We start from the raw sequence: 15,218 nt of genomic DNA on the forward strand, positions 1-15,218 counted from the left end.
CGCGAACCCGGTTCCCCTGCATCGGCAGGCGGACTCTCAACCACTGCGCCACCAGGGAAGCCCCCAAAGAGCTTTAATTGCCGTTTTATGTATTAGTCATTTCGCAGAGCCTTGTGGTCATAAACACACCCCACGTGCACCGACAGACTCAGGCCGGAGCCGTGGTCGCTTCCCCCGTGGCTCTCCTAGCTCTTCCAGCCTGGCTTAGCTCTGCTCTGGGCCCGGGTCTGCGTGTCCGAATCCCACAGACCTCCCCAGCGTCTGATTTCCCAGGAACGAAGGCTGGAAAGGGGCCAGTTAAGGAAACAGAGCAGAACAGAGCGAGAACGCAAACATACCCACACAGTTTCCTTTATTGTCCACTCTCTACCCACTGAATTATTGTCTTTTTTTTAACATATGATTTGATTTTTTTGTCTCCATCCTTAAGATTTTTATTTTAAGGACAGCGAAGCAGAGAAAAACACAGCCAGGCCCTCTCTAACTGCCTTAACTCCGTTACAGGCCAGAGGACATTCGCATTTCTAGGTATGGAGTGTGACAATAACAATGACTTTGACATCGCCAGCGTGAAAGCACTGGACAATAAGCTGTGCTCTGAGGCCTGCTTCCCCGGTGAGTGGCAGTCTGCTGAACATGAACTTGGTGGGAGATGCTCCCCTGCTCGCACCCTGGGACACCAATCTCCTGCCCTGCAGTTCCTGCAAGAAGGCATGGGCTTTGCTGAGATGCTGGGAGCCAGTTGCTGAAAGGAAGTGAGGCGGCCTCGGGAGAGTCCTTGGGCAAAGAGCGACTCTGCTCTAAACGAGACTATTTGGGCCTGAAGAAAGGCGCAAAAATCCCTCCAGATCCTTCCGATTTGGCCTGACCGTGCCCCTTCCATCATGATCTCGCAGATCCCGTGGCAGGGGGCCTGGTCTTTTTTCCATCAACAGGCAGTTTAAGGCAGACACGGCCTCTGTGAGAAGGTCTTGGAAAGAGAGCCGGAGCCCTTGAAAAGGGAACCTGTAGCTCCTCAGAGGAGAGTGTTTAGTTAGGATCAGAGAGGAATTTCAAAGCCAGCGTTTTATAGACTAGCTCTGCGACCCAGTGAGCCCTGGGGTACCACCAGTTGCCTGTGCTTCCTAGATTTGGATCCCAAAGGAACGATCAGGGGTCAAGGGTGACTCTTCTCCCTGGAGCCCTAACTCTATAAATTCGATCAGGGCCGTCAGCGTGCCCCTTATTCCTTCTCGTGACCCTAAACTGAACCTGGGATGAGTCCTCAGGAGGAGCCCACCTGTCAGTCACACTCGGGGCACTGATGTCCCCCTGCTCCGTGCTCACCAAGGGCTCCACCAACCATGGCTCTAAAGCCACGTCTTGCCCGGTGGACTAGATCGAAATTGCCCCTCCTGGGTTCACGGCAGAGACTGCCTGCATGTTGCGTGGTTTGTAATCTCTTAAACGTGCCCTGGACGTGTTTAAGCTTCAGGACAGCCACGTCTCGTCGTGGGTCCAGTGCTTTACTCTCTTGGCGACGTGGCTACAGGCGCTGGAGGGACACAAACTCCTGTGGTTGCCACTCTCCATCAGCTTGCAAAAGACCCAGGTCCTCACCCCTCTGGCCCCATGCAGGCTTGTGGCGGAGGAAGCCGTAATCCCCGGAGACGCCGCCCCCGGCCTTCCCAAGGGCTCTCCGGTCCCTTCCCACTTAGCGTTGACCCAGCCAGGCCTGGGCCAGAGCGGCTGGGGTCCAGGGTACACTTCACTTCCTGCCTTCCCACTCTTTACCTGGCTTCTGTCTGTCCATTTGTTTCTCATGTCTTTTTGCCAAATGTACGTCTGTCTGTCCAGTTTGTTTATTTTGAAACTCATTTATGTTATCCAGACTTCGTGTGAACGTTCTTGTTCACCCACACCCAACCCCAAGCTTGCTGGGCGTGCGCACATCCGAGGGTCTCTCGCTGAGGCTTCCATTCCTAAATGGCAAGAGCCTGTATTTAATATGCTGAAATTTTCCAGGAAAAACAAATAGTTGTGAGACTAGATTAATCCCTGTTCCACAAAAGCGGGGATGCTTCTGTGGCAAAGGTTACAGGCAGGATTTGTTTTGGTCACTAGTTGGGGAAGATGACATGTGTGCCCTCACTCCGCCCTGTGTCTGTGGCAGCTGTGCCGGCCGGCCGCTCACTGGGCTTCAAGAGAGGAATCTAGGCTCCTGCCTCCCTCCAGCGGCTCCCCCCCAACCCCCGTTTTTTGGCAGAGAGAGCTACTGGGAATTGTTTCAGCCACCCATGCTGGTGGAAACTGACCCCAGGCCTTCTGCCCCCTCCTGTCCCTAACGCCTTCCGGCCAACCTGCTGGTGGATGTTCATTCCGCTCTGGGATTGCCGCAGGGGAGCGAGACCTGGAAGGAAAACAATGCCTGGGCTTCCTTACGGTGATCTCGGGAGCCAGCCACTCTCAGATTAAACTGGCTTCACCGTTCAGGCCAGACATGAAACCAAATGACAGTGGCGGCTGCCAGGAGAGGGACTTGAGGGTCGCATCGTAGCCTCACCCCGAGGTCTCAAGGGCTCTTGTGCATCTGCTCTCTTGGTAAAATGTTTCTCGGGTTCTGCTGTTAGCGTCACACTGGTAGCAAAGTGCTGGGGAACTCTCTGGAAGCATCTGTCGGGTTAATGACAGGAGTGTCCACTTTGGTAGGTCCCGTGGAATCAACAGGCCTCACCACGCTCAGCTGTAAGTTCAAAGTTCCATCCTATGACTGAGGTGCCTCAGGCTGGCTTGGCCGTCAGGACAGCTTCTCAGGCACTTGGTCCCCCTCTCCACACGGATGCCACTCCCCTCACGGAGCGCCCACAAGGAGGGAACCCGGGGAGCATCCCATGGTCCACCCTCCCCAGGCCCACACGCGCTCTTCCAGGAGCCCCAGCTGGCGGCAAGGATGGCTCAGGTCTCCACCCTCGCTGCTCTCATCACCCTGGTGGGAGTGACGCTGAGAGAGCGCCTGTGTCCTTCCAGCCCCTCTTCCCCTAAGAAGCCTCTGGGTCTTCTTTGGCCCCAAGACCAAGGGGGGTGGGGTGATGGTATGTTCTGAGATTGTTCTGCAAGGTTCTCAAAGGGAGGAAATCTGAGTTGACCGTTGTAGGTGGCGAGCCGATTAGAATCGTGAGGCCGTGCTAGGTAGACGGGGCTCCAGGGAATCTGATGGAGTATCACACAGGCGGCAGGATAGTGGTCAGGGGACCAGTGACAATTCTGTGAAAAGGCTCTGGGGAGTGTGATGGGAAAAAGCAAAGATAATTTGGGTTTATTAGTGGAAATACAAATGTTTTTAAATGATGGCATTGGACAGGAGTGGGCATACCGATGAAATCTGAAAGCACTTATGGAGGGAACTCCCTCGCGGTCCAGTGGCTAGGACTCAGCACTTTCACTGCAGTGGCGTGGTTCAAACCCTGGTCGGAGAACTAAGATCCTCCAAGCCACTGCGCAGCCAAAAACAAAACAAACAAAGAAAAGTACTTATGGAGACCTGAAGTAACCCAAGACTAAGACACCACTAGGAAGGGTTACGCTTCGCAGATACTAAGGAAAAATCTGAATTAACTTTCTCTTTTCCTGGAGAGAAACTCTACAAGATGGTGGAACTGTTACAGACCTTAAATTTAATTAGTGGCTGGGTAGAGGCAGGAAAGAGGTGAGTGGAATCCCCCTAGATGTGCTCCCCAAATCTGCCTCTAGAGGTCTCTTCACTCCCCCATTTCTGAGCCTGAGGATGGAATTAAGTGGGAACCACCTTTCCCTGCCTCCCGTGAAGGATTTTGCATCTCCAGGCTCCCTTTTCTGGCTGAGGGCTGGACAGAATGGTAGCACTCGCTCAGGAAGTCCCTGCGCCTTCCAGGCTTACCTTCTGCATCCAGTATGCGCGCAGCAGAAGCAGGGTTTTGCCGAGGGTCTGGCAGGAGCCTTTTTAGAGGAAAGAGCACCACCGACTGTACCAAGAAGCCGGGGAGAACAGAGACTTCAGGTCTGAGTCTTGAGGCTGTTTCAGAAGGAGCCAGTTTTCAGCCCTGGCTCAGAATCTGGACCAGTGGTGTTTGTAGCAAGGACTCATGAATTCAGAGCCAGGCAGCCTGGCAGCCAGTGGTGGTGGCGGCGAGGCTGCGGCAGTGTTTTGATTTGACGTACGTGTGTGTGTGCGCGCGCGCGCGCGATGGAGGATTCAGCAATGTCCTCACAGCGTGAGAAATGGGGTGGTGGTACAGGCCGTCGGGGAGCACGCTGGACCCCATCTGGCTTGGGGGGCCGGTGCTGGGAGAGGCAGCTCAGCAGTCCTCGGCCAGAGGATGGAAGGCTTTCCCCACCCTCAGGGGGTTAGGGCTTCATCCTCTCCCCTCGGAAGGGGCATCTCGCTGCACTGGAGGGAGTGAATCAGATGGAGCCAGTCTGTGGGCTGCGAGGACGACTGGGGGGAGATGAGTGTGGCCTGAACAAGGCCTGGGGGGCGGCTGGTTGTCGCGCATATTCTGTGAGTCAGGCGCCCTGCTCACCGCTCTCCCGTGCCACCTCGCTTAGTCTCACAGCACCCCTGGGGGGTAAGTACTCGTCTCCCATCTGATGGATGGGAATACCAGGGCTCCAAGTACAGTGACCTTCCCAGGGTCACACAGTACGTTACAAGCTGGGGCTGTACCCCGGTTTTCTGACTACAGATTTAGACATTACTAGAACTTGAACAAGCAGGAGGTCATGATGGATTGGATACAGAGCACAAAGGAGAGAGAAGCACCAAGCAGCGGGTGCTTCTCGTGCAGGAACTGCAGTACAAGGGGGGAAGATGATGAATTTCGTGGATGGTTCCCCGGGGGACCCCAAAGCTCTGGAGCTAATGTCTCCTGGGGTCGGTGGCACCAGCTGATAGCAAATCTCGGTGGGCTGTTCGGGTGCAGAAAAAGAGGAACAGCCGTCACTCTGTTCTCCCCCATGCCATTTGGTCCCTGGCCCCCTGCTGGGCAGCCAGTCACTTCCTGCCCCACCCTGGCCCCCACAGCAAACACTAACTCTGAGCCCAAATTAACACACTCTTCTCCCTCCCCTTCACCTCCTCCTGCTCTCATGAAAGTCTCAGCTAGACTCAGTTCCTTTTCCTGGTCCGCTGTAACACTTAGGCGAACTTCAAGACCAAATAAAGATACAAAAGTAGATCCTAGGGCAAGCTCACAAGACGAGGACCGTCCTGCATGTCCCTCCATCAGTGGGCCTCAGTGGCCGTGCCTGTCCCTAGCCCAGTGGGCGCCACTGCTCCCAAGTTTCACGTGCCGTGGTTTGCACCCTGTGGGAGTTCCAGGTAATGCGCAGCCTGCCAGTTTTCATGCCAAACTCCCGGGCTGTGCTGCCAGAGACACCATCTGGACCAAACCAAAGGTCCGGTAACCTTCCTTTCCTCTTCTCAGGTGCCTGGCAGGCTGATGACAACGTGGTCAGTCGTCGGAACACGCAGCGCCGACGCTTATCTTCTGGCAGCCTGGAGGACCCCGAGAACAGGCTCTGCGTGTGGGGTCCTTTGGCCATCTGAGAGCCCTAGCCCCTGTACCAGGGCTCTCCTCCCGTCCTCACATCCCATCCTGGCCTCACGGCACCACTGACCTCCTGGGCATCCTCAGCAAGACACATGGAGACTTTTTAGACCCCCGTGAAAGCTGGATGCTGAGGGCACCTGCCCCTTCTCCCAGACTCATCTTCTTCTGCAACCGTGATCCTTCCCCTCTCAGAAGGGACCGGAAGCCTCTTTTCTCCTTGTGGGCTAAAGCCACTCAGTGAACTGCAGCTCATGAGACCCTTTGTAGAGAGTCTCTGGAGTGTTTCCACTGTATCTTGATCTTCAGGTGGAACTGTGGTCCACAGACTGGTTATTTCTTGTGCATCTTTTTTTTCTCCTTAGGAGGTAGACCAAGAAGACTCAAGAGTTTGGGTGACTTCATCACAAACACCCATCCGGCATTTTCTAGTCTCTGGGACATAATACCCAATCTGAAACCTGCAGTTTGGGGTGGGGTTGGGGGATGACTCCTGTGAGAAGGGAAAGCCATATTGCACTGTAGGTGGGGTTTCCCTCAAAATGCATTAGGAGCTCCTTTCTCAAGGACAAGAAGCAGTGGCAACCACCAGAAGGTTGGTTGGGAAAACAGTTCTTGCTTCTGGTAGCAGAGGCTGTGCCTCGTGCGTCTGTCTGCCTAGGAAGGAAGCCCTGAATCTGAGAATCGCTCAGTTAAATGATTACCTACCGGGGAGTTATTTATGGTCAGGTGCACTCAGAAAGGCCTGGGTCTCCATCCTAAGGTGACACTGCAAAGGCATTTTTGACCCCCTCTATGTACCGGGCACTTGTTAGGGACTGTCGTATATTATCATGTTTCATCACTACCGCCCTGTCAGGTGGCATTCTTATCCCTGCTGCCCCCGTCTCCACCCCGCTTTTCTTAAATAGTTGAAGAAATAGGCTGAGAGAGGGGTGGACCGGTGGTTCTCATTTGGTGCCCAGGAACCCCAAAGGAGGTTGGGGGAAGGGCTGAGCTGGGGTCCGTGGTGGCCTGGGAGTCTCCCCACCCCACCGGTTTTTCTCCCCTGTCCTCCAGATCAGCTGAGCCTGATGGGGGGAGGGGGAGGTACTGCCTTCCATAGAGATGTAGAGATATTGTTCAAATCACATGTCCACCCCACCTCAGTCCAGTGTAGGGCATATAAATAACAGCCTGAAACAGCAAGACCATAAGCTGTTGGCTGTTCGTCTCTCAACACTAGTGTTATCAATGGATTCCTCATAGCTCTCTGATAGATGCATTGTCTGCTGGCTTTTGGAAGAGGTGGTTGTTTAGTGGAGCATGAGATTGAGAAGCAAAGTGGGATCCAACAGTTTTCGAGGCTGAGATGTGACAGAGCCCTAGGCTATGCCCACCATGATGGCCTGAATTAGTAGTTGGAATTGTTGCCCTAGAAGAGCTTTTCAGGGTCCTTCCCAAGGCCTCAAAGAGAGCCCAGTGCCGGGGGATCTTTTGCACCTCCTGTGTGGCTTCTTTGCGCCTCCAGGTGGGTGGTGACCCTCACTGCCTGGTGGTTGTGATTCACATCCTGCCCTGGGGGTGGGCAGGGGGGGAGGCCTGTGGTCTTGACAGACACTACATGAGCCAAGTCTGAATCTCAGCTTCTGCCTTGAGTTCCCGTGTCCACCCGCTCCGAAATCCTGCAGTGGACTCTGCTGTTTCAGGCCCCATTTAATGTCCTTTCTTTCCCGGAAACATTCTTACAGCCCCTTTCATATTGAAGATTCGAGCAATAACCCCACTTCCTGATTTCCTTGAAGTCTGAGCCCCAGAAGCATTAGGGAAGGGGGCGCTCCCTTAGCCTGGGGTGGTAGCATACAGATCCACCTCCTCTCCCGGCAGGTAGTATTCACAGTGTGGTGTTACCTGAGATGAAGGAGATGCAGGTAAACAGTCGCCACAGTGGCCAGGAACCCTAAGAGGAAGCCATTGTCTTCACCCTTTCTGGAGGGTCTGTCTTCTCCCAGGAAGAGGCTCAGAGAGATTCCTCAAGGCCTTGGTTCCATAACCAAGACATACCTGGGTGAGAAATGGCCCTTCATTCCTGTTTCTCAGACAGTTCCTGCTCTCTCCCCCATCCCCTCACCTCTTTGCCCTCATTTAGCTCTTTGGTGAGCAGAAATATCCCATCCAAAAGGGCTGGGATCAGGGAACAGGGCACAGAGCCTGGTCAGGGAACAGGGCAGCTGCCCCAGTCATCATCTGGAGACGGTCATGTTGTTAGCAGTTGACCCAGAGAGAATATGACGGGGCCTGGCTTCTCACACAAGGACACAGGCTAACCGGAGGCCTGGGGCTCCTTCCTGCCACACTCAGGTCAGAGCTCACCTGTGAGCTCACTTCCGAGTGGTGTGGTGATCCCAGCCTTCTCACAGAGCCCTTTTCCCTTCTCCTCCCCAGTCCCATCCCACCAGAGGTCATGCCCACGCTGGGGCATCTCCTGGGCACGGATCCACACATGTTAAGCCATCTCAGCTGGGGAGAGTTTGTGTCCTGTTCACCTGACCTTGGCATGCTGGCTGCTCACTTTGCTTTAGGATCTGCACACCTAGTGTGTGTAAGTATGTGTGTACTGTTGTGCCATCTGTGTACCCCTCACTCCCTGGAGTACACTCATGGGCACACTCTCTTTTCCCTTCTCCCCAGTCCCATCCCACCAGAGGTCATGCCCACGCTGGGGCATCTCCTGGGCACGGATCCACACATGTTAAGCCATCTCAGCTGGGGAGAGTTTGTGTCCTGTTCACCTGACCTTGGCATGCTGGCTGCTCACTTTGCTTTAGGATCTGCACACCTAGTGTGTGTAAGTATGTGTGTACTGTTGTGCCATCTGTGTACCCCTCACTCCCTGGAGTACACTCATGGGCACACTACCGTGGGGACGTCAAGGATGCAATATTTATGGATTGCTGCATGATTCTTAAAAATGAATAAAACTGTTCACAGGGAAGGAGAGGTGGTAACTGCGCAGTTGGCTTATTTGTGAAAGTTTCTGTCCGACTTTCTCCAGCACGCTTTAATACTTTTATTCAAGACAAGCTGGACATGGAGGAGTGAGAGAGGGCAAGGGGTAGGGAAAGACATGTTTCTGGGTGGGAGTTGGTGTACCATCCCCTGGGCACAGCTCCTGCGCAGAGGCCTGATAAGGAGCCCTCACCTCCACCCCCCACCCCCCCTTCAACCGGAGAACTTCCAACTGCAGCTCTTCAATAATTGAAGAGCAGGAAAGCTGGTGACTGGAGGGAGACTGGGGGAGGGGAGGAGGAAGGACCACAGTCCACCGTTAGTCCGTCACTTAAAGGTTGGTGAAATTAATGAGGCAAATGGCCCCAGTAAGAGAATTTGGCAAGTCCACGGCTTTTCTGGGTTTCACCCAACGGCTCTGCTTCCTCGGCTATCTGGAAAGGAGGGAGAGCACTTCCGAAGAAGCCTCTGGAATGACAGCTTCTGGGAATCTTGCTGAGGACGGGGCGGGGTGGGAGCGCTTACCGGGAAACACTGGATTACCCTAGCCACCTTGGGGTGTCTGCGACCGGTGCTGCGGTTTCTGCGTACCTGAGCGGCAGGTGGCATCGGAGAGTCAGACCTGCTTGCGGGCACCAAGACGACACTCGGTCGGGAGACAGGGACAGGCCGCAGAAACGTGAGGAAGTCCCACTCGCAGCCCAGAGGAGAGGAAAGGAAACCCCCAAGCATGCACCCAGCCTTGGCCCCCGAGCCACGGGCTGCGTCCCAGGAGCCGTCGACACCTCTGAGCAGCCCAGATGGGAAGGGGGTGGGGCGGAGTACGGTTCCCGCGGCGATCTGGTCGCCGGGGGCCCCGGGGCCTCTGCGGGAGCGCCGAGCCGCGCGCCTCCCCGAGCCCTGCGCGGGGCCCTCGGGCGGGAATGCGCGGAGCCGGGACGCGGTGGCGGGTAGGGGGCTGGGTGGCGCGGGAGAGGGCGGCAGGAGGGAGTTCGAAGAGAGTTACCGCCTGAGAGAGTGGTAAGAGCCCGCGGTCTCCCTGGAGACACCCTGACCAATGGCAGAGGCGGAAGCTGTTTATATGGGCGGGGCGTCGCCATGGCAGCAGGAGAAGCCTTCCGAGCGGCTACTTAATGCCGGTCCCCGGGCCGCTGGCGTTCAGAGAGGCGCCGTCGGGCGTGGGGGGCGACGAGGATTGCTGGCTGGGCCCTCGAGCTGGGGGCAGAGAGCCGCGGTGGGGGTGGGCGGTGGGAGGAACTTCTTCGAGAACCTTCCTTTGGCCCGGGCTGCGCTCTGAGCCAGGTAAGGGACGGGGAGGGCTGCAGGCCGTGGGAAGGGAGGGCGTCGGTACGAGCCCGTCTCCCATCCGTCCCCGACGGAAGTGGTGGGCCCGGGGACTGACATCAGAGGAGTCTGGGGGACACTCACTTCCCGCCCCCTTATAACTCTCTGTTTTGTTTCCTTCCTTCCCCTTGATCCCCATCCTAATATCCCTTTTCAAAGATCAGACGACCTCCCCCGCCCCCCGCCCCGTCGTACTGCCCTCCTGGACTCTCTCGCCCCATTTCCATTTGTTGTGGAGGGAGAGAGGGGGGTTAATTTACCGCTTTGAGGGAGAAGGGGGTGGCCTCGCATGCCCCTACACTATTCCCTCGTTTGGCTAATTAAGTCTCCTCTAAAAGATCAAAGAGGAAAAGAGCGAGGCGAACCCCGTGTGGGTCGGACCCCCGGGCACAGCTTGTTTCCCAGACCTCGGCAGTAAAAGTTCCTCCCCAGCTGCGGGAACGATTTTAGTAAGAGCCTCCCCCCTTGCACACACTCTCCCCTCGGGGGTGGGGAAAGAGGGCTCAGTTCCCGCTGTGGTCCCCGCAGGCACCACATTCAATTCGGAGGAGGCTACCCCCGGATCGCGGGATGGAAGCACGCTTCCGGGAGGCTGTGTAACTGGAGCCGCGGGAGTCAGCGGGCCGGAGAGCTCGGCGGCCACCCTCGGCTCGGCTCGTGGGTGTTGACCGCCCCCTCGGAGAGTCCCCGCAGATATGGCGGAGAGCTGGCTACGCGTCTCGGGAGCAGGGGCAGCGGAGGACGCCGGACCGGAAGGCGGCCCGGAGGAGTCCGACGCCCTGGATGACAGCCTGACCAGCCTGCAGTGGCTGCAGGAATTCTCTATTCTCAACGCCAAGGCCCCCACCCTGCCTTCGGGGGGAACCGACCACCACGGCTACCACCAGGTGCCAGGCTCGGCCGCGCCGGGGTCTCCCCTGGCGGCCGACCCCGCCTGCCTGGGGCAGCCGCACACGCCCGGCAAGCCCACGTCCTCGTGCACGTCGCGGAGCGCCCCCTCGGGGCTGCAGGCCCCGCCTCCTGACGACGTGGACTACGCCACCAACCCGCACGTGAAGCCGCCCTACTCGTATGCCACGCTCATCTGCATGGCCATGCAGGCCAGCAAGGCCACCAAGATCACCCTGTCGGCCATCTACAAGTGGATCACGGACAACTTCTGCTACTTCCGCCACGCCGATCCCACCTGGCAGGTAGGGGAGGCCCTCCCTCCCTCCCCATGCCCGCGCGGACTGGACTCACATCCCAGATCCGCAGGCCAAGTAGGCGCGGTACAGCCAGGGCCCCGAGAGAGGAAGGCTGTCGAGGAGGGACCTCAAGGGAGCCCAGTGCTTGAACTGCTGCCCCTTTGACTTCAGAGAGGGAGGAGGGAGGACGTTCAGAGGGCTTTAGGGGTGCCGACATAGAGGTTCAAGTGGAAAGAACTTGTCACTCATCCGGCAGGCTCAGCCCAAAGACCAGGGCTGAACTATGCGTGGACACAGCCCCCCAGGGTAGGTTGATGGACTGAGGGACACATTTTTGTCCCAAGTCCTAGAATTCCTAGACACTACCCTACTCAAGGTCAGTTTGTCAGGGCCTGATTGGAAGAAGAAACAGGAGCATCGTTCCTGCCAGGCTCTGCATCCTGCCTGGTTTCAGTTGGCTGGAGGGGGTCTGGGAGGGGAGAGGGGTGTGCTGTGGGGTGTGAAGGCCAGCTGTGTCCCAGTGGAAGGGCTACGGGGCCTTCCTAAAGCTGCTGTGCCAGCCCCCACCCCACCCCCTCCCTAGCTTCCTGCCTACACTCCTCCCCCTCTTCTCACCAACCTCCCTGGGGGGACAGTTACCTCAGCCAGGTGCTTTCCACAGGGGCTCTTGCTTCCCACACTGGCTTCGTGTCCCAAGTCTCCGGAACCTGGCACAGAGCAGCCAAGGGGCCCAGGCCACCGTGTAAACATCCCAGTCTTGCCAGGGGGCGCTACTCACCTGCCGGCCCCACCGACCAGGCCCCAGAGCCCTGTACCCCAGCGTGGTTTGGACTGTGCGCCCAGGCGTGAGCAAGGCAGGATGGTGATTCAAGGCGGGGCACACACTGCCCTGAGCATCTTCGACCATCCGGCTCAGGGGCTACTTGGGGACAGAGACCCTGAGGATGCACAGGTCCTTCCCTGTGGCACAGGTCACAGGATCACAGTTCCAAGCTGTTCCACATTTGCTTGGGCCCTGACCCTGGGGCAGGTACCATCTGTAACCTTGGTGAGAAAGCAGAGACCCTCCACCACCCCCAGCCCTACCCCAAGCCTGAGAGGCCCCAGGAATGAGCGCTATGCTCTTGGCTGGGTAATAATCAACTGAGGCCTCAGAGCCTGGGGTGGGAGGAGGGGGACATGGGGGGTGAGGGCCCAGGCCAGCAGCCGGCTCTACAAACAAGGAAAGTCATCAGATCCTCCCACACTCCACCCCCGCCCCCACACACACACACACCCTCACACCCACTCACTCATTTCACAAACAGAGAAGGCCAGCCAGGCCCAGGCAGAGGGAGATGGCCGTCCAGGCCCTGGGGGAGCCAAGGCCTTTGGCCAGAGGCCGCAAGCGGCGGGGTAAGGGAGGGAGGGCAGGACAGGGTGGCACTGAGAGCCACCCTGCGGCTCAGGGCTCGGATGACTGAGCAGGCAGATATCCTGGCAACAGGGAACAAAAGCCCCCGACAGCACTCCCAGCTCCTGGTGCCCCGTGGCTGGTGTCCCAGAGCCTCCCGGTCGGAGCAGCGCCTCTGTCTCCCCTGCCCCCATCGGAGAGAAGGTGGTGGCGGGACTGGCAGTGGCGCTAGGAACTCCCCCATCACTGACCCGACCCACTCACCCAGCTGTCTTCCTTCTCTCCTATCTCCCTGTGTCCAGAACTCCATCCGCCACAACCTGTCCCTGAACAAGTGCTTCATCAAGGTGCCTCGGGAGAAGGACGAGCCAGGCAAGGGGGGCTTCTGGCGCATCGACCCCCAGTACGCCGAGCGGCTGCTGAGCGGGGCCTTCAAGAAGCGGCGGCTGCCCCCAGTCCACATCCACCCGGCCTTTGCCCGCCAGGCCGCGCCGGAGCCCGGCGCCGCCCCGTGGGCCGGGCCACTGACCGTGAACACCGAGGCCCAGCAGCTGCTGCGGGAGTTCGAGGAGGCCACTGGGGAGGCGGGCTGGGGTGCGGGCGAGGGCAGGCCGGGGCATAAGCGTAAACAGCCGCTGCCCAAGCGGGTGGCCAAGGTCCCGCGGCCCTCCAGCACCCTGCTGCTGACCCAGGAGGAGCAGGGCGAGCTGGAACCCCTCAAGGGCAACTTTGACTGGGAGGCCATCTTCGACGCCGGCACGCTGGGCGGGGAGCTGGGCACGCTGGAGGCCTTGGAGCTGAGCCCGCCGCTGAGCCCCGCCTCGCACGGGGACGCGGACCTCACCGTCCACGGCCGCCACATCGACTGCCCTGTTACCTGGGGGCCTCCGGTGGAGCAGGCTACCGACAGCCTGGACTTCGACGAGACCTTCCTGGCCACGTCCTTCCTGCAGCACCCCTGGGACGAGAGCGGCAGTGGCTGCCTGCCCCCCGAGCCCCTCTTTGAGGCCGGGGATGCCACCCTGGCCTCTGACCTGCACGACTGGGCCAGCATGGGCGCCTTCTTGTAAGAAGCCAGGCCCTGCCCCACCTCCAGACAGCGCCCAAGTCTGGGCCCAGACTGCCCATGCCCCCCGCCAGTGCAGGCCCGTGGACACCCTACCGCCCAGACAGGGGCTGGGCCAGGTCACCCCACGAGGCCACACGGCCCCCAGCCCAGGCCATCCTCAGATTCTAGTCCAGCAGGCTGAGAATTGGGGCCCAGGACCGAAATTGCTGCCTCCGCTCCCCAGCCCCCCATACCCACAGTGTTTCATTGATCCACTTCTTCCCTGCCCCAGACACGCGCTAAAGGCCCTGCACTCTGAGAGCTGCGACTTGGAGGGGCCCTGGCCAAGCTGGAAGCATCGGTACAGGGCCCGCCCCAGAGCGTCTTAGCTTGGAAGCTTCTCCCTCTCCCGCTCTCCTCCCCAGGTCTCTGTCCAGAGAAAGATCCCAGGTACAACAACTGCTGATTAGGTGACTGCAAATTAACGCCCTCGAGGCCTCTCCCGGCAGAGCTTCCCCGGGGGCTGGGGCCGGCTGCCAGTGAGGCGGAGCTGGGGGAGCGGGGAAGAGAGAGGAGACAGAAACGAGGCCGGGGGGGCCGGGTGGAGCCAGGAGATTTTCTAAGGCCTCTGGGGTCTTCTGGCTTCATCCCTAGAGGTGGGGCAGAGGGTATATATCCCTAATCTTTGGGCCCAACTTGAGGCTGAGAGCAGCGGGGAGCTGGGGTTCTGGGGGTCAGGGGCTGGGGCAGCCAAGCTGCAGAGGGAAAGGGGACAGACAGACTAATGTAGTGAGTGTAGCTATAGCTGAGGCTTAACTGGGAGGGACGCAGTGCTTGCTAGAGCCGCTGGGACCAGGAAGGGGGGTGGCCCCATGCCCTTGCCTGCACTCCTGCGGGGCAGTGTCTTGCTCCACCCTAAGCCCCCTGCGCTGCGTCCCACGTCCACCCTCCCGCCCCATTGGGCAATTTAACCTTTTTCACAGAAAGTTATTTACAATAAAAAAATTTTTAAAAATAAAGTTTAAAAAAATCTCAAAATGGACCTGCTTGCAACTTTCTCTGGGGAAAAGCATGGGCCAGTTTTGGGGGGAGACCAAGGCCCAAGGGGGAATGGCTGGGAGAAAGACGGGGGGCACCAAAGGCCTGCAGAGTGCCCCCTGATGCACTCCCCATGATCTCTGGGTCCCCAGAGAGAGAGGGGCTGAGAGGCAGCCCTCGGGGTTCCCCTGCCACCAGGGCCTCAGCACCTCTATCTGTGCAACGGGGAGACTGTACCCACAGCCCCCAGGAGCAGGCGGCAAAGGAGGCACAGCCCCCTCCCTGGCCCTGGGGACTCACAGAGGCCGAGCTTGCCCAGGGCTCGGCTCACGTCCCCCACCTCGCCCACCTCGAGGGCCTGCCCAGGCTCGCCTGCGGTCCTCCCCTGGGCCAGTCTCCAGCTCCTCCCTCCCTTGGTCCCTTCCTGGAGGGACAGGGTGTGAGGTCAGAGGGCCCCAGCCCCTGGGGCCCCACTTGCCACCCTGGGGTTCATTCACCCCGCCCAGCGCCTTCCCTCCAATGCAGGTTGGGGCTGAGGGAGGCCATCAGGGAAGACGGAAGACGGGGTGCCTAGACCCTACAGCTCCAGCCTGTGAGGAACCAACGTACCAGAGTTCTGATGGGGAAACTGAGGCACAGCAAATATGTGACACTCA

At 58.6% G+C, this 15,218-nt stretch overlaps 2 protein-coding genes across 2 annotated transcripts in view; both read left to right on the forward strand.

Annotated features, from left to right (window-relative positions):
- RNF157 (ring finger protein 157) overlaps positions 1-8,208 on the forward strand; it is a 57,911-nt gene extending 49,703 nt beyond the window's left edge. Inside the window, exons 17-18 of the mRNA XM_028498874.2 lie at positions 505-615; positions 5,442-8,208. Coding sequence (XP_028354675.1) covers positions 505-615; positions 5,442-5,563 — 233 coding nt within the window. The 3' untranslated portion in view covers positions 5,564-8,208. The remainder of the gene's footprint in view (positions 1-504; positions 616-5,441) is intronic.
- Positions 8,209-10,508: 2,300 nt separating this feature from the next.
- Positions 10,509-14,024, forward strand: FOXJ1 (forkhead box J1). The gene is made up of 2 exons (XM_007099775.2): positions 10,509-11,089; positions 12,779-14,024. Exons 1-2 carry the CDS (start codon positions 10,592-10,594, stop codon positions 13,544-13,546), a joined length of 1,266 nt encoding a protein of 421 aa, XP_007099837.1. The 5' UTR covers positions 10,509-10,591; the 3' UTR covers positions 13,547-14,024.
- The last annotated feature ends 1,194 nt before the right edge of the window (positions 14,025-15,218 follow it).

This window comes from Physeter macrocephalus, chromosome 14, assembly GCF_002837175.3.
Source record: "Physeter macrocephalus isolate SW-GA chromosome 14, ASM283717v5, whole genome shotgun sequence".
Classification (NCBI taxonomy): Eukaryota; Metazoa; Chordata; class Mammalia; order Artiodactyla; family Physeteridae; genus Physeter; species Physeter macrocephalus.